Source organism: Oncorhynchus mykiss, chromosome 15 (assembly GCF_057628025.1).
Source record: "Oncorhynchus mykiss isolate SJ-2025 chromosome 15, ASM5762802v1, whole genome shotgun sequence".
Classification (NCBI taxonomy): Eukaryota; Metazoa; Chordata; class Actinopteri; order Salmoniformes; family Salmonidae; genus Oncorhynchus; species Oncorhynchus mykiss.
Genome location: NC_143036.1, coordinates 48,374,666 through 48,393,008, shown reverse-complemented (window position 1 = coordinate 48,393,008; position 18,343 = coordinate 48,374,666). Strand labels below are relative to the sequence as shown.

Here is an 18,343-nt window from a genome sequence, read left to right as displayed (position 1 = left end):
GACGCAACTGCACATGTCCTTATCCCATTCCAAGGTGCATATTGCATATTACTTTTCGTCAGCCAACAAGATGAGTAGGCCTAACGAACAGCAAAAGCCCTAGCCAATGTCAATCTACTATCCCCATAGTACAAAGGTCAACTATTCTGTGCGAGAAATACATATTCCAAACATAGTCTGGGACAGTTGTTGGGATGCGATAGATCCCAAATGAATACAAATTCTAGCATCAAAAAACATATTTTACGCAATGTGGCTGACACAACATCAGAACGTTTAGCTTAAAATGTTGACCAGCTATTAGGCTATTTCTACACATTATAAGCACAGCAATGCTTGAAGTGTGAATGTCCCATTAGCTTGAAAACACCATTATCAAAAGTGACCCAAATGTGATTATGCATGTAATGCTTTTATTATAAAGGTGCATTCTTATGGTGAAAATGATCTTCCCCTAACTTGAAACTCATGCTCTGTGTAGGTATGCCAGTTAGACTCTACACCCATTGTAAAGCGGATTCATGTGCTTAATTTTAAGAAGTTATTCGGCCACTTGAGTTGTGATACAAACCTTATCAAAACATATAGGACTATGGGCTGGGCTACATGAGGTGTGCAACTATGATTTGTAGAAGTTGCAAAAAAAGACATTGGGCTGTTTTTGCCGTAAGCTGGGCATCATTCACAAGTGATGGGCTATTGTTGCCATAGATATCCGGCACTTACAAAATATCACTGGCAGACCAGATGGTGGCGCTATAACAAGTGATTGAAAATGCATACATGAAAAGGTCACGCCCCTCACCCCGTTTGATCTAAAGTCACGAAATTCGGTACATATGGTGCTTTCACTTCAACTGGGGGGAAAAAAGAGGTCAAATCATGATGTCAGCGATCTCCAGGTCGGAAAGTCAGAGCTCTAGAAAGAGACTCAAGTTTCCGACTTGGAATTTTGAGTTGGATGACCGTTGAAAACAAAATCCCAGTTGGAGCTTCTTTTTTTTTTATTCTCCAGAGTTCCCAGTTGTCTTGAATGCGACAATAGGTCCCTCTCCTCACAAGGAACACATTTTCCTCATGGACCCATACGGTCCACCATGATGGATTTTCTGCCATTACATTTTTTGTGAAAAACACTTAAAGCTATGAGTCTTGCTAACCCACTCGACATCCCAGACACCACTGGCCTGATTTTGACAACTTGAGTGAATGATGTGTCTTGCCATAGATATCTGTCATTTACAAAATTACACTGATAGGCCCAAGGGTGGTACTATAGTAATCAACTGAAATTCTGAACTTATATCAAGCATGTTGTCCCATTTTGAGCTTAAATTGTTGTCACTAATTGGACCCAAGACATCATTTGTGGGGGGCATGTTTAATGTTGCCTTGTTTTTAAATGAACACTCAGATTCTTAAGAGTAATATATTGTTTATCTTTCATATTTAATCATTGTGTATAGGAGCAGGGTCTCCTACTGTAGTTTTCACAAACCCCTTCGTGATTGTTGCCCATTTCCCCTGTCTAAAGTACTGTACCACTCCATTCAATTATCCTGATCCTACCTATCAATAATCCATCGGAAATTCACTTCTTTCAGTCCCTATCTCTCTAACATATTGTAACCATAGAACTAGAATGAGATTATATTTCTATGGTTGTAATCTCTTCTCGCTGTATGACATTGCTTGTTTGTGTTTGTCTCTCTACAGGCAGTACTGGACAAGCAGGCTGTTGGCACCACCACAGCAACCAAGGCAGCCACTGCCAAGAAGGCACAGAGCGTGGTATGTGTTCTTAGATCAGCCTTCCTCCCTATAAAGTACTCCTTCACTGAGGTTGTCCATACTGGATGTGGCTACTGTTTGGGTCTCCATGTTTTTTTTTTTAAAGTTCAAGATCAACAATTATGACTGAGCTGCGCTTAGATCCCTCTGAAATGCATTAGGAAGTACAGTATGCATTTCCTGCTTTTTTTTGTGACAGTTGATGATCTATCAACATGACTCCATGTATCTCTTGTAGGAGTCCCAGTCTTTCGCCGTCAACATGTTCAAGGGCCAGATCAACCCCTCGCAGGTCTTTCCCTTCCCCTCAGGTGAATGGACTAGTCATGTATTGTTATGCAGCCACTTAGCGATGATGTAAAGGAGACATGTTGGAACATCTAACGGTTGTGGTCTTTTTGCTGTTTTCCAGTGATGAACGAGGAGCAGACCCAGTTCCTCCAGGAGTTAGTCCCACCCGTTTCCAAATTCTTTGAAGTGAGTTTCAGTTCACCTTTTTCTTGTTTTTGTGACCAAATGTTTATTTTATTTTTACAAATAGTAAACCACAACACACATTTCCTCTTAAGTTATTCAAGCTAAATTTCTTTACTGCCACTAGATTTGTCATCAGGGTCATCTTCATTAGGGAACACCGTAGCAAAATGTTTCTTATTGGACAAGTTCAGATAGTTTCGATTATCTGTTAGATTATTGTCTGTATTGGACCGTATTCCTCCATTTCATTACTACTGAACACGGCCCAGGTTGTAACTGACCTCTGTTTCTCGGGCTGGCTCGTGGGTTATATATATATATATATATATTACTGCTCAAAAAAATAAAGGGAACACTTAAACAACACAATGTAACTCCAAGTCAATCACACTTCTGTGAAATCAAACTGTCCACTTAGGAAGTAACACTGATTGACAATAAATTTCACATGCTGTTGTGCAAATGGAATAGACAACCGGTGGAAATTATAGGCAATTAGCAAGACACCCCCAATAAAGGAGTAGTTCTGCAGGTGGGGACCACAGACCACTTCTCAGTTCCTATGCTTCCTGGCTGATGTTTTGGTCACTTTTGAATGCTGGCGGTGCTTTCACTCTAGTGGTAGCATGAGACTGAGTCTACAACCCACACAAGTGGCTCAGGCAGTGCAGCTCATCCAGGATGGCACATCAATACGAGCTGTGGCAAGAAGGTTTGCTGTGTCTGTCAGCGTAGTGTCCAGAGCATGGAGGCGCTACCGGGAGACAGGCCAGTACATCAGGAGACGTGGAGGAGGCCGTAGGAGGGCAACAACCCAGCAGCAGGACCGCTACATCCGCCTTTGTGCAAGGAGGAGCAGGATGAGCACTGCCAGGGCCCTGCAAGATGACCTCCAACAGGCCACAAATGTGCATGTGTCTGCTCAAACGGTCAGAAACAGACTCCATGAGGGTGGTATGAGTGCCCAACGTCCACAGGTGGGGGTTGTGCTTACAGCCCAACACCGTGCAGGACGTTTGGCATTTGCCAGAGAACACAAAGATTGGCAAATTCGCCACTGGTGCCCTGTGCTCTTCATAGATTAAAGTGTAGGTAACCTTCCAACTTCAACTGTATATATGGTATGCTGTAGGAGGTGAATGACCCAGCAAAGAATGACTCCCTGGAGAAGGTGGAGGACAGCACCATGGAAAGCCTGAAAGAGATGGGGGCATTTGGTCTGCAGGTCCCCCAGGACCTTGGGGGTGTGGGCCTCACCAACACACAGGTGAGAACATACACCTTTATCTCTATACACACACAGTCTTGTACAACTAACCTTGTGGGGACACACAATTCCCAAAAATTATATTTTCCCTAACCCATACCCTAGTTTCTAACACTAAACCCCATTGAAATAGCATTTGACCTTGTGCGGATAACAAAATGTCCCTATTTGGTCAAATTTTTGTTTGTTTACTATTGTTGTGGGGAATTCTGGTTCCCAACAAGCATAGTTAAAAACACACACTGACCTGGGGGGGTAACACACAGGGACACAGACAGACAGACACACACACACGCACACCTTAAGAGCAATACACCAACCAGGACGCAGGTAAGCAGGGATACCCTTTTACCTCTATACAGCAAGAACACAGTCTATTCAGTGTACTGTACCAACACACAATACACAGGTCAGCAGAAATACCAGCACACGTGTGCAATGATGCATATACAGTGCCTTTGGAAAGTATTCAGACCCCTTGATTTCCCCCCCCCCCCCACATTTTGTTATGTTACAGCCTTATTCTAAAATGCATTAAATAAATATTTTAATTCTCAGCAATCTACACATAATACCCCATAATGACAAATCGAAAACAGGGTTTTAGACATTTTTACTAAATTATTAAATATAAAAAACAAACACCTTATTTCCGTAAGTATTCAGACCTTTTGCTTTGAGTCTCGAAATTAAGCTCAGGTGGATCCTGTTTCCATTGATCATCCTTGAGCTCTTTCTACTACTTGATAACTTCAATTTGGAAAGGCACACGTATGTCTATATAGGGTCCCATAGTTGACGGTGCATGTCAGAGCAAAATCCAAGCCATGAGGTCAAAGGAATTGTCCGTAGAGCTCCGAGACAGGATTGTGTCGAGGCACAGATCTGGGAAAGGGTACCAAAACATGTCTTTAGCATTGAAGGTCCCCAAGAACACAGTGGCCTCCATAATTCTTAAATGGAAGAGGTTTGGAACCACCAAGATTCTCCATAGAGCTGGCCGTCAGGCCAAACTGAGGAAGCGAAGGACCTTGGTCAGGGAGGTGACCACGAACTCGATGGTCACTCTGACAGAGCTCTGGAGCTCCTCTGAGAACCTTCCAGAAGGACAACCATCAGAATGCCAAGCGTCACGTCTGTAGGAAACCTGGCACCATCCCTACGGTGAAGCATGGTGGTGGCAGCATGTTGCTGTGGGCATGTTTTTCAGCGGCAGGGACTGGTAGACGAGTCGGGATTGAGGGAAAGATGAAAGGAACAAAGTACAGAGAGATCCTTGATGAAAACCTGCTCCAAAGCGCTCAGGACAGACTGGGGCAAAGTTTTACCTTCCAACAGGACAACAACCCTATTTATTTATTTAACTTCATTTAACTAGGCATTTAAAAAAAAAACTATAACCTTTATTTAACTAGCCAAGTCAGTTAAGAACAAATTCTTATTTTCAATGACGGCCTAGGAACAGTGGGTTAACTGCCTGTTCAGGGGCAGAACGACATATTTGTACCTTGTCAGCTCGGGGGTTTGAACTTGCAACCTTCCGGTTACTTGTCCAACGCTCTAACCACTGGGCTACCCTACCGCCCCAACCCTAAGCACACAGCCAAGACGACGCAGGAGTGGCTTCAGGACAAGTCTCTGGATGTCCTTGAGTGGCCTAGCCTTAACTTGAACCCGATCGAACATCTCTTGACCTGAAAATAGCTGTACAGCAATGCTCCCCATCCAACCTGACCGAGCTTGAGAGGATTGGCAGAGAAGAATGGGAGAAACTCCCCAAATACAGGTGTGCCAAGCTTGTAGCGTCATACCCAAGACTCGAGGCTGTAATTGCTGCTAAAGGTTCTTCAACAAAGTACTGAGTAAATGGTCTGAATACTTATGTCAATGTGATATTTACTTATTTTTTAAATATATTTGTACACGTTTCTAAAAACCTGTTTTTGCTTTGTCATTATTGGGTATTGTGTGTAGATTGCCGAGGGGGAAAATATATATATATTTTAGAATAAAATGTGTAAAATCTTTCTGGAGGCACTGTAAGGTGTTGGTGGCGTAGCTGCTGTTTGTGAAGGATGCTACCATAAAGTTCAAGCCATGTCTTAGACCACTGGATAAAGAATGATGTGCCTGTGGTAGAATATCCATGTCGAAACAAGTCAGCATGAAACTGAGCTATGTATGTTGCTCTTGATAAGGATGGCAGCAAAATAACCTTCAAGACTCAGCTGTTTTTTTAGTTTTTTTTAAACCTTTGTGTCCTCTGACAATAGTACACCAGACTGTTAGAGTACTGTGTAAATTAAGTACACTAATGTTTTAACGTCCTTTTTTATTGAACAGTATGCCAGGCTGGTGGAGATCGTGGGCCAGCACGACCTGGGGGTTGGCATCACTCTGGGTGCCCACCAGTCCATCGGTTTCAAGGGCATCCTGCTGGTTGGTAGTCCCGCCCAGAAGGAGAAATACCTGCCCAAGCTGGCCACAGGTGAGAGAGAGGCGGCAGGTAGCCTAGTGGTCGAATCCCCGAGCTGACGAGGTACAAATCTGTCCTCCTGCCCCTGACAAGGCAGTTAACCCACTGTTCCCCAGTAGGTCGTCATTGAAAATAGCATTTTGTTCTTAACCGACTTGCCTAGTTAAATAAAGGTAAAATAAAGAGGCTTTGTCGTTACTCTCTCTTACAGTCATTTTATTTGCTTCTGCCTATGTATAATAATACCTAGACTGTAATTCCACCTATAAGGCATTTCAAATCTATTGGCCTTATTTCTCTTATTTTTCTTCCTCTTCTTTCCTCTTTTATCTAGGTGAGACCCTGGCGGCTTTCTGTCTGACTGAACCCGCCAGTGGCTCTGACGCTGCGTCCATAAAGACCCTCGCTACCCTCTCTCCCTGTGGAAAACACTACATCCTCAATGGAGGCAAGATCTGGATCAGGTACTGCAGGACCACCAACATTGTGCTGTCATTTAGTATGGCGCAAACACTGTGTGGTTTATGTCCTGTACACAGTCATAGCTACATTGGAAGTTTACATACACAGCCAAATACATTTAAACTCAGTTTTCACAATTCATAACATTTAATACTAGTAAAAATTCCCTGTCTTAGGTCCGTTAGGATCACCACTTTATTTTACAAATGTGAAATGTCAGAATAACAGTAGAAAGATTTATTTCAGCTTTTATTTCTTTCATCACATTCCCAGTGGCTCAGAAGTATACATACACTCAATTAGTATTTGGTAGCATTGCCTTTTAACTTAGGTCAAATGTTTCGGGTAGCCTTCCACAAGCTTTGGTCCTAATATAGAGTTGTGGTTGTATACAGTATTGCTATTGTTTTCTTTGACTTATCCTGACTCTGTGTCTGTGTTGTCAGTAATGGTGGTCTGGCTGAGATCTTCACAGTGTTTGCCAAGATGCCCATGATGGATGAGAAGACAGGACAAATGAAAGACAAAATCACAGCCTTTATTGTGGAGAGGAGCTTCGGAGGAGTGACACAGTGAGTGGTGGATGGAGGGATGGGTGGTGGATAAAGATATGGAGGAAGGGAGGGATTGGAAGAGGGAGGTCTGAAATGGGGGAATTTACGTAAGAGTATGTACTGTATGTTTCTTGTTAGAAGCTTCACATGATTGTTGATTTAATGACTATCCCAGTCTCTATATTTTCTGTCTGTCCATAGTCTTGTTTTTAGTGAATATTTTAAGAAGTTTTTGTCCTGAAGATGCACATCCACATTTTTTAAAGAAGTTGCAGACTAAAAGACAAAACAAAATCGTTTTAATTTTTAAGCAATCACTTTTCGTATACACCCCCCATTTTTCAATTACGATCTTGTCTCATCGCTGCAATCCCCAACGGGCTAGGGAGAGGCCAAGGTCGAGTCATGCGTCCTCCGAAACATGACCTGCCAAACCGCGCTCCTTAACTCCCATCCTCTTAACCCGGAAGCCAGGTGCACCAATGTGTCAGAGGAAACATCCGCCTCAAGGAGTTGCAAGAGCACGATGAGCCAAGTGAAGCCACCCCGGCCAAACCTTCCCCTAACCCGGACGATGCTGGGTCAATTGTGCACTGCCCTATGAGACTCCAGGTCATGGCCAGTTGTGAGACAGCCCGGGATCGATCCCGGGTCTGTAGTGACGCCACTGCGATGCAGTGCCTTAGACCGCTGCTCCACTCGGGAGGCCCTAAACAAACACTCTTATCCAGGTGACATATTGTCAATGCATTCATCGAAGGTAGATAAGACACAACGACGTGTATCGTTAACATTTCCTTACCTTCTACCTCCTCCAGCGGTCCCCCTGAGAAGAAGATGGGCATTAAGGCGTCCAACACGGCGGAGGTGTACTTTGAGAACGTCCCGGTACCCATTGAGAATGTCCTGGGAGAGGTAGGTGGCGGCTTCAAGGTGGCCATGGCCATCCTCAACAACGGGCGCTTCGGCATGGCCGCCGCCCTCTCCGGCACCATGAAGGGAGTCATCACCCAGGCTGTGAGTAACGCTGTGTGGGACTATCCAAATAAAGTGTTACCTCCTATTTGCCCTTCAGTTGAGTCTGTCTAGTCTCATTGAAGCTCTGTTACTGTGTTGATTTTAGCACTTCTTGACCTCCCCTACTGACGCCTGTCCTGTCTCTTTTCCCAGGTGGACCATGCAGCCAACAGGGTCCAGTTTGGCAGTAAGATCCACACCTATGGAGCTATCCAGGAGAAGTTGGCACGCATGACTATGCTGCAATATGTCACTGAGGTACACAGGCTATCTATTGATTGATGATCAATTTATATCTTGCTTTTCCACACACTCAACGCTCTTTTACATAGTATGAGGAGAAACTCCCCTCAACCACCACCATGTGTAGCACCCTATGGGTGATGCCCTGGCAGCCATTTTACTTCAGAATGCTCACCACACTTCAGCTGACATGGTATCAGTGGAGGCTGCTGAGGTGGTGACGGCTCATAATATTGGCTGGAACGGACCAAGTTGAATGGCATCAAATACCTGGAGACCATGTGTTTGATGTATTTGAAACCATTCCACCTATTCCGCTCCAGCCTTTACCACGAGCCCATCCTCTCGAATTAAAGCACCACCTGTGCATGGTCTGCTTACAGCCACTGGCAGAAAGACGGAAGCAATCGCATAATGCACATCATAATCCATTACTCAATCAACCAAATGTATTTACAGAACATCATCAGATGTCACAAAGTGCTGTACAGAAACCCAGCCTAAAACCCCAAACGGCAAGCAATGCAGATGTAAAAGCACTGTGGCTCGGAAAAACTCCCTAGAAAGGCAGGAATCTAGAGGGGAACCAGACTCTGAGATGTGGCCAGTCTTCTTCTGACCGTGCCCGGTAGAGATTATAACAGAACATGGCCATTAAGGCCAGATTGTTCTTTAAGATTCAAGAGTGAGCATTCAAGAGTGAGCATACTTAAGATCACACAGGACACCAGATACACACACACACACACAGACTATTGCAGCATAGATACTGGGCACTTAGACGGGGTTGGGGGACATTGTGGCCCTGTCCGACGTTACCGCCAGACAGGGCCAAACAGGCAGGATATAACCTCACCGACTTTGCCAAAGCACAGACCCCACACCACCAGAGGGAGATCAACAGACCACCAACTTACTACCCTTACACAAGGCTGAGGATAGCCCACGAAGATCTCCCCCACGGCACGAGCCCGAGGGGGTGCAAAACAGGACAGGAAGGTCACGTCACTGACTCAACCCACTCAAGGCGAGTATAGCGAAAAAAAGCCTGGCAAGACGTGATGCACCATTCCTAGGGTCAGCATGGAAGAGCACTAGCAAGCCAGTGACTCAGCCCACATAATAGGGTCAGAGGTCAGACTACATTCAATCATAGGACCTACTACAGAGATGAGTTCAGTAAAGACTTAAAGGTTGAGACAAGAAAGCCTTGTCTCTCACATAGATCGGCAAACCATTCCATAAAAATGTTGTTCTATAGGAGAAAGCCCTGCCTCCAGCTGTTTACTTAGAAATTCTAGGAACAATAAGGAGGCCTGATTCTTGTGACCGTACAAGTAGGTACAGTACCAGTCAAAAGTTTTTGACACCTACTCATTCAAGGGTTTTACTTTATTTTTACAATTTTCTACATTGTAAAATAATAGTGAAGACATCACAACTATGAAATAACACAGATGGAATCATGTAGTAACCAAGAAAGTGTTAAACAAATCAAAAATCTATTTCATATTTGACATTCTTCAGAGTAGCCTCCCTTTGCCTTGATGACGGGGAGCTTATTTTGGTATCCTGTTGGGATTTTCATGTCCTCTTCTCCCCTCCCCTTTCTTTCAGTCCATGGCCTACATGATCAGTGGGAACATGGACAGTGGATCCAAAGACTACCATATTGAAGCGGCCATCAGCAAAATCTTTGCCTCTGTGAGTACAGCACTGTCTGGTTTTATCCTATCCTCTTTTAAGCATTTCACAACTATTACTTCAATTGTGTAAATATTCCATAAGATACATTGCAAAATGAATGCACTTTGTTAAGAAACTTGAGGACACACAATGTATATTTGAATCTGTCAGAAAATGTATTGATTGATCCAGCATAGACTGTAAATACTAAAATAAGATTAGTGTGTTTTCTGACTGTAAGACAAGTTGCCTGCCCAGAATGCAACCCACTTTGAAAGGCTTGACTTAACAAAAGCCCATTGAGATGTGCACGATTCAAGACTGGTGCGCTTCACACTAGAGGTGTCCAAAAAGTTAGATCCGTTCTGCATTCTTGGCTTTCCCACCCGGCCAGATATGCATAAATATTTTTTTTTTTTTTAAACCGAACAGTTCTGAATGGACCTGAGGGCAGTCGGACCTAAAAAGGCCCGTGGATAAACGGATCCAAACAGACCCGTGCCGGTTCAGATCTGAGAGACCCGTTCAGATTCGAGAGTAGAAAGAGGGAGAGAGAAAGAAACCTCCTCAATAAACAAGTGATATTGGCCAAATGATCCACAGTTACGTGTCCTTAACTGTCTTTAACAAATCAAAATCGATATGTAGCACACTCAAATTTATAGCATATTGTTTTATTGGTTTTTACTTTCCTAAAACAATGGTTCAGCTGTCTGAGATTTGAGCGCTGAATGCAACAGGGCATTGTATGCCTATAGGTCTAGTTGTCCACTGTATGATATGAATATTTACAATCTAAATCTAAAGGAAGAGGAGTTTAGGCCTAGATATACCAGCGCCATGTTCCCAACACTGACATGCATTTCTTTATAGGGAAAGGGGGATACCTAGTCAGCTGTACAACTGAATGGGGAACAGTGGGTTAATTGCCTTGCTCAGGGGAAGAACGACAAATGTTTACCTTGTCAGCTCGGGGATTTGATCCAGCAACCTGTCTGCTACTTGTCAGGTGTTCAGAAGGAGGCTAATCTGCATATTTTCAATCTGCTTTAAAAAAATAAATAAAGATGAGCATTATATTGTTAGATTAATGGAGTTACTCTGCCAGGCCTAAAACATTCTTCCTCGCCTTACTGTCGGAGAGTTAGTTGGAACGCTGCTGGGCCTAAAACATTCTTCCTCGCCTTACTGTCGGAGAGTTAGTTGGAACGCTGCTGGGCCTAAAACATTCTTCCTCGCCTTACTGTCGGAGAGTTAGTTGGAACGCTGCTGGGCCTAAAACATTCTTCCTGTTGGAGAGTTAGTGAGGAAGAAACCTTCAAAGGTTTCTTCACTTTATTAGGTTAATATCAAGTCTACAAGTCAGTTAAATGTTTATAAGGAAAATAGTGACAGGTTATTATATTGCGTCATTAAGTTTTGTATCTCGCCTTAGGTTTTTCCCTTTCCATGGTTTGAGTGAGAGTAACCCAATAGGCCTACCGGTAATTCTATTAGATTGTGGCAAACACAACATTAACTTAATTTGGCCAATGAAAATGGCTCAAAAGAACTCAACAAATGTCAGCAATTGCTAAGGCCATTTATTTTCCAACAGCCCTATTTTTAACCCATCTCTAACTAAACATAGCACACAATTAAAATGACAGTCCAAACTTCATTTAGCCAATTATAAATGTATCAACAAAATTCAACAAAACACTTTGCATATATAAAGAACTGGTTTTGATTCTTAAATACATCTATAATAGTCATGATTATAGCCTAATGATAAAACAAATGATGATAATAAATACGAAAATAAATACGTTTTAAAATTTGCATCAAACCTGATATAGCGAGAGTAGCACACATTCTATTTGGCCGGGCAAACATTCAAACATTCAGAATTTAGGACTCGTACCCGCTCGGGTCCAGGGTCGGATATCGGATCTGCCTCTACCCCACGCTGCTACAGGACCGCAACAGCAGAGAAGTTTAGCCTCGTGCTCCAACACTCCTGGTTGTTGCGGAAATTGACCTGCTACTACTGTTTACTTTGCATCTATTCTAGGTCATCTCACTCAGTCGACCTTTAAACCCAACCTAACTTGTGGCTTGCCCCATCACCTTATGCACTACTGCCCCACAGTGGCAGGAAGTGACATCCCCAAAAACACACAAACTATAACACACATAAATAACTCCTAGCCTCCCACGCATTGGCTATTTTCTGTCCTTTAACACTCAAACTGAAACTAAATAATATAAAAATGAAATAGAAATGTTTTTGTAAAGCGAAATAATCTTAACTAATAGAAATAAAAACAAATGTAAAACTATATTAACCTTGTGTCTCTCTCTCGTGTAGGAGGCTGCCTGGGAAGTGACTGATGAGTGTATCCAGGTCATGGGAGGAATGGGCTTCATGAAGGTGAGTCTGCGTCACTGGATGGCTGCTGGGATTGTTGAGAGGGGTTATGTGTGTGTCGTACATAGAAATATAGTGCTTTATACAGGCGTGAAAATTGATAGAATTTCTTACCGGTATGCAAATGAACAAAACCCTTTTTTTATGGGCCTAATAGAATGACATATAGAATTCCTATTAATTCAATAGGATCTCTTTGGACCTGGAGGAAAATAATTGTTACTTTTTTTTTCATTTCACAATTTCCACCCAAATTAAGAGATGATTTAAAAAACAGCGCACACTTACACACACCTGCATATATATCTCTATATCCTCCTCCCCACCACTCTCACCCTGTTTCCGTCATTGTATCTCTCAATACATACAGACAGAAATTAAACACAAAAGCTCAGTTTAAAGAAAGAAGTTAGGTCCAACACATGGAACGTACAGTGTAATTCTGAAACAAATAGACCACCACCACCATTGTAAGAAAATCCTTGCAGCGTAATAGCTGATAAATCAGGTTCTAGATAATTTAAATATGGCCCCCATACTTTGTAGAACTGATCTGTTTTACAATGTGTTCGGGTGCCTGTATCAGTTTTACATTTAAGACACTGAGGAGAAGAGGAAGTGGGGCTAAAAGCATGTCTGATCTGGGGATATATGCAATTTGTGTATTATTCTGAACTGGATTGCTCTAGTACGATTGCATAGAGATGCTAAAACAATATATCTCCAAATGTCCTCCCCCATCTCTTCATCAATAGTAACAGAAAATTATTTATCCCACACTTGTTTCACCCTCTATGTGTTGACAGTAGAAAAGGACCTTAAAGCATCATAAAACTTAAGACATTTTCCTTTCTGGGTAAAAAAAAGCATTCCTTCAATGACAGACACATCAGGATTGTCAATTAAGGTGGTGCTCTTCAAAATATAATGTCTTACTTGTAGAAAGAGGAAGAAGTCCTGCTTTGGGGGTCTGTATTTCTCAACCCAATGACAATAAAATCAGCAAATAAATCATTTAGTCTGCCTGTGCCCTTATTAAGTCAAAAGTTAAAACCAGCATCCAGCAATCCTGGACCAAAATCTGGGCTGTTAAGAATTGGGAAAAGAGCAGAGGTTGGTTTGGACCTTCCCAAAAAAACATTGAACTGATCTCCTCCATGCTTTGAGTGTTAAGTGGAATGGGGTTATTGCAGTGATCCTTTACAGATTTGAAGCGTCTGAAAAATAAAAGCTCCTGTAAGGAGTATTTAGAAAAATAAGTCTCAATGTCTAACCAAATAGAGGAGCCATCGTTTGCGACCCAGATAAAGCCTGCATGACCTTTTTTAATGTGTCATAAACTTGATGGATCTCTCGCATAAGAGGACGAAACAGAATTTTTTTTTATTTAAAACTGCGGTTCCTCACAATAAAATGACGGCTCTTAATAAGGATTGTTTTTAAGAAGACCAGCTCTATACAACATTAAAACATTGTTTTGAGCTGTCAAACAATCAATTCAGTAGGCTCCTGTAAGCTTGCCTACCTGCGTGCTTTCGTCCACTCTAAAACAATTCCTGCAACCATACTGTACACCTGCCATTTTTAATGAATGGAAAAGACATCTGTTACAAAACACACACAAAAAAATCTAATGAATGAAATTCAGTGACTTGTCATTTATTTGTCATTTATTACAAGTAACCTGAATCTGCCGTCCGTGCGTCTCAGCCACTGCATTTTAGAGCGTATTCTACATGTTTTCAAGTCCATTCGCTCATGTTTCATGCGACTGACATGGGCTAATGATAAATAATAGCCTACCGTTTTTTGGCATCTTTAGTTTTAACTATTGTGATTGACTCATGTTCGACTGGTACGGCGTACCAGCTTACTTTCATCCCTGGTTTAATGTCAGCGTCTTACATAGAAATCGATTTAGATCACTACAATGGACATTGTTGGTGTGTAGACATGACTACAGAGAGGTGCTAATGGTTTATGCTGGGTGTGTGTGCTTACTGTGAGTGACTAGGAGTGGTGCCTTTTTGAAGACTGATTTTTATTTATTTTTATTTTTTTGAACTTTACCAATTTTTCTCCCCAATTTCGTGGTATCCAGCTACTATAGCTACTATCTTGTCTCATCGCTACAACTCCCGTACGGGCTCGAGAGAGACGAAGGTTGAAAGTCATGTGTCCTCCGATATATAACCGCACTGCTTCTTAACACAGCGCCATCCAACCCGTAAGCCAGCCGCACCAATGTGTCGGAGGAAACACCGTGCACCTGGCAACCTTGGTTAGCGCGCACTGCGCCCGGCCCGCCACAGGAGTCACTGGTGCGCGATGAGTCAAGGATTTCCCTACCGGCCAAACCCTCCCTAACCCAGACGACGCTAGGCCAATTGTGTGTCGCCCCACGGACCTCCCGGTTACGGCAGAGCCTGGGCGTGGACCCAGAGTCTCTGGTGGCACAGCTGGCACTGCAGTACAGCGCCCTTAACCACTGCGCCACCCGGGAGGCCCTGAAGACTGACATCTTATGGCTGTTTCCTGTGGTCTGTATCCAGGGCTCTGGTGTAGAGAGGGTGATGAGGGATCTTAGAATCTTCAGGATCTTTGAGGGAACCAACGACATTCTCAGACTGTTTGTGGCTCTCAACGGATTCCAGGTACACTACATGTCACCTATTTTGTCTGAACGATCATACTGTCTTTGTTTTTTAAGTAGAAATAGAATTACAAGAACGGCAATCCCCATTCAAGTCACTGTCTGACTTGATGGGTGGGCCGGAGGCCATAATCAATCTACCCAATATATGTCCCTGTTGTAGTAATTCTATTCCTATGGTGTTTTCAATGTCCGTATGCGATATGGAGAGTGAATGGTATTGATCTTCCTGTTGTTTCCAGGATGCAGGGAAGCACCTGAAGTCTCTACAGAAGGCTCTGAAGAACCCTCTGGGCAACGCTGGGCTGCTGGCTGGAGAGATCACCAAGAGGGCCAAGAGGTCAGTGTGTAACACGCTGTTTAAGAAGCCCACTTGTCAACACACTAGGGCTGACCCCATTTAGTCGACTAGTCGATAGTTTGGTCGACCGAGATCTCTCTAGTCGAGCAGTAGCAAAAAAAACAAATACCAAAAAATATCATGTTGTACAAGACACCCGTCTGATTTGAGCTGAGTGGACTGATCCATTGTGGAGGCCGTGGGGATGGCTCGGTCCATTACGTGCTGCTGAAATTGTATATGGATATATTACATAAGAACGATGATAATAAAAAGGATATTTGAAAACAAATGCGCTTTCTTCCACGTTGGATAGTCGTCGCTGTCTGCGGTTCTGAAACACATCCGTGCGCTGTTGAATCGGTGCCTTTTCCTAGACCATGTTGCTATGTGAATACTAACAAAGGTAACCAGCATATTTGTGTTGAGAACAATATGCGGGGGCAGCAGAATGAGGAGATGACAAAACAGCCCTTGACTTATTGTCTAAGAAAAGTGAGGAGAGAGGAGACCCCAACATAATTAGGTCTATAATCAACAGTCTAACTGTTAATGTGCCTGGATTTATAAATCATATACATGTTTATATACATTGGGGAAAAAAAGGATTTAGTCAGCCACCAATTGTGCAAGTTCTCCCACTTAAAAAGATGAGAGGCTTGTCATTTTCATCATAGGTACACTTCAACTATGACAGACAAAATTAGGGGAAAAAAATCCAGAAAATCACATTGTAGGATTTTTAATTAATTTATTAGCAAATTATGATGGAAAATAAGTATTTGGTCACCTACAAACAAGCAAGATTTCTGGCTTTCACAGACCTGTAACTTCTTCTTTAAGAGGCTCCTCTGTCCTCCACTCGTTACCTGTATTAATGGCACCTGTTTGGACTTGTTATCAGTATAAAAGACACCTGTTCACAACCTCAAACAGTCACACTCCACTATGGCCAAGACCAAAGAGCTGTCAAAGGACACCAGAAACAAAATTGTAGACCTGCACCATGCTGGGAAGACTGAATCTGCAATAGGTAAGCAGCTTGGTTTGAAGAAGTCAACTTGGGAGCAATTATTATGAAATGGAAGACATACAAGACTACTGATAATCCCCCTTCATCTGGGGCTCCACGCAAGATCTCACCCCGTGGGGTCAAAATGATCACAAGAACGGTGAGCAAAAATCCCATAACCACACGGGGGGACCTAGTGAATGACCTGCAGAGAGCTGGGACCGAACACACTACGCTGCCAGGGACTCAAATCCTGCAGTGCCAGACGTGTCCCCCTGCTTAAGCCAGTACATGTCCACGCCCGTCTGAAGTTTGCTAGAGAGCATTTGGATGATCCAGAAGAAGATTGGGAGAATGTCATATGGTCAGATGAACCCAAATATAACTTTTTGGTAAAAACTCAACTCGTTGTGTTTGGAGGACAAAGAATGCTGAGTTGCATCCAAAGAACACCATACCTACTGTGAAGCATGGGGGTGGAAACATCATGCTTTGGGGCTGTTTTTTCCAAAGGGACCAGGATGACTGATCCGTGTAAAGGAAAGAATGAATGGGGCCATGTATCGTGAGATTTTGAGTGTGAACCTCCTTCCATCAGCAAGGGCACTGAAGATGAAATGTGGCTGGGTCTTTCAGCATGACAATGATCCCAAACACACCGCCCGGGCAACGAAGGAGTGGCTTCGTAAGAAGCATTTCAAGGTCCTAGAGTGGCCTAGGCAGTCTCCAGATCTCAACCCCATAGAAAATCTTTGGAGGGAGTTGAAAGTCCGTTTTGCCCAGCAACAGCCCCAAAACATCACTGCTCTAGAGGAGATCTGAATGGAGGAATGGGCCAAAATACCAGCAACAGTGTGTGAAAACCTTGTGAAGACTTACAGAAAACATTTGACCTCTGTCATTGCCAACCAAGGGTATATAGCAAAGTATTGAGAGAAACTTTTGTTATTGACCAAATACTTATTTTCCACCATAATTTGCAAATAAATTCATTAAAAATCCTACATTGTGATTTTCTGGATTTTTTTTCTTGTCATTTTGTCTGTCATAGTTGAAGTGTACCTATGATGAAAATTACAGGCCTCTCATCTTTTTAAGTGGGAGAACTTGCGCAATTGGTGGCTGACTAAATACTTTTTTGCCCCACTGTGTATATATATCTATCTACAGCAATAAGACAGATCCTGCTTCTGTTGCCTGTTTGAGTGTTTGAGCAAGGGGAACTACTACTTCAAGGTCTCAGAGCGAGTGACGTCACCGACCGAAACGCTATTAGCGCGCACCACCACTAACTAGCTAGCCATTTCACATCGGTTACACAAGCTGTAGGCTACACCTCGGTAAGCACGAACCTACACCTTTTGGACTGTCATTTTTTTATTTTTTTGGTCTCTCCTATGGAGAGTAAAATTTCCAACCAGAATAACCACCATTTGTTTGGCGAACTCCAAGGTCCTCTGATAATACTAGTCCCGTGTGAATCGACATCCCTGTGTTTTCAGAGAAATGCCTTCGTTTGACAGGTGTTGCTTGCGGTTTTCACAAGAAAACAACAACTGATTTGGATAAATTGAACTAAGTGCTGCGCATAGGCTACATGTAGGCCATTCATATAGAGTTGATCAACTTTTACAGTGAATGCTTTTGTTTGTTGTGTGCTTTTCAGTTGAATATTACCAAATGCATCAGTAAGAAATACTGAGCCTAATTAATGCAACCCTTGCTGTTAATAGATGGCAAAGCAGCATACAACTGACCTAAACACTTGGAAATGATAACTTTGTCATCCATAGCCTTAAAATGCATCTCAAGTGCACTTGCACTGTTTAGCTCGCATCTGAAGGCTGGGGGAATTTAGGACATACTGCAGCTCGCTAAAAATATCCTAATGATTATGATCACACTTCCTCAATTCAAATATGATGGGGACACGATAGGAGAGATGGATTAGAAAC

The 18,343-nt window shown here is 42.9% G+C and overlaps 1 protein-coding gene across 1 annotated transcript in view; it reads left to right on the top strand.

The window, feature by feature from the left end:
• The window catches only part of acadvl (acyl-CoA dehydrogenase very long chain), a 35,927-nt gene that overhangs the window by 2,243 nt on the left and 15,341 nt on the right, over window positions 1–18,343 (top strand). The window contains exons 3-15 of the mRNA XM_021563322.3: window positions 1,717–1,791; window positions 2,030–2,102; window positions 2,204–2,268; window positions 3,401–3,535; window positions 5,879–6,023; window positions 6,346–6,475; window positions 6,920–7,045; window positions 7,846–8,044; window positions 8,198–8,302; window positions 9,905–9,991; window positions 12,324–12,386; window positions 14,936–15,037; window positions 15,279–15,376. Coding sequence (XP_021418997.1) covers window positions 1,717–1,791; window positions 2,030–2,102; window positions 2,204–2,268; window positions 3,401–3,535; window positions 5,879–6,023; window positions 6,346–6,475; window positions 6,920–7,045; window positions 7,846–8,044; window positions 8,198–8,302; window positions 9,905–9,991; window positions 12,324–12,386; window positions 14,936–15,037; window positions 15,279–15,376 — 1,403 coding nt within the window. The remainder of the gene's footprint in view (window positions 1–1,716; window positions 1,792–2,029; window positions 2,103–2,203; window positions 2,269–3,400; window positions 3,536–5,878; window positions 6,024–6,345; window positions 6,476–6,919; window positions 7,046–7,845; window positions 8,045–8,197; window positions 8,303–9,904; window positions 9,992–12,323; window positions 12,387–14,935; window positions 15,038–15,278; window positions 15,377–18,343) is intronic.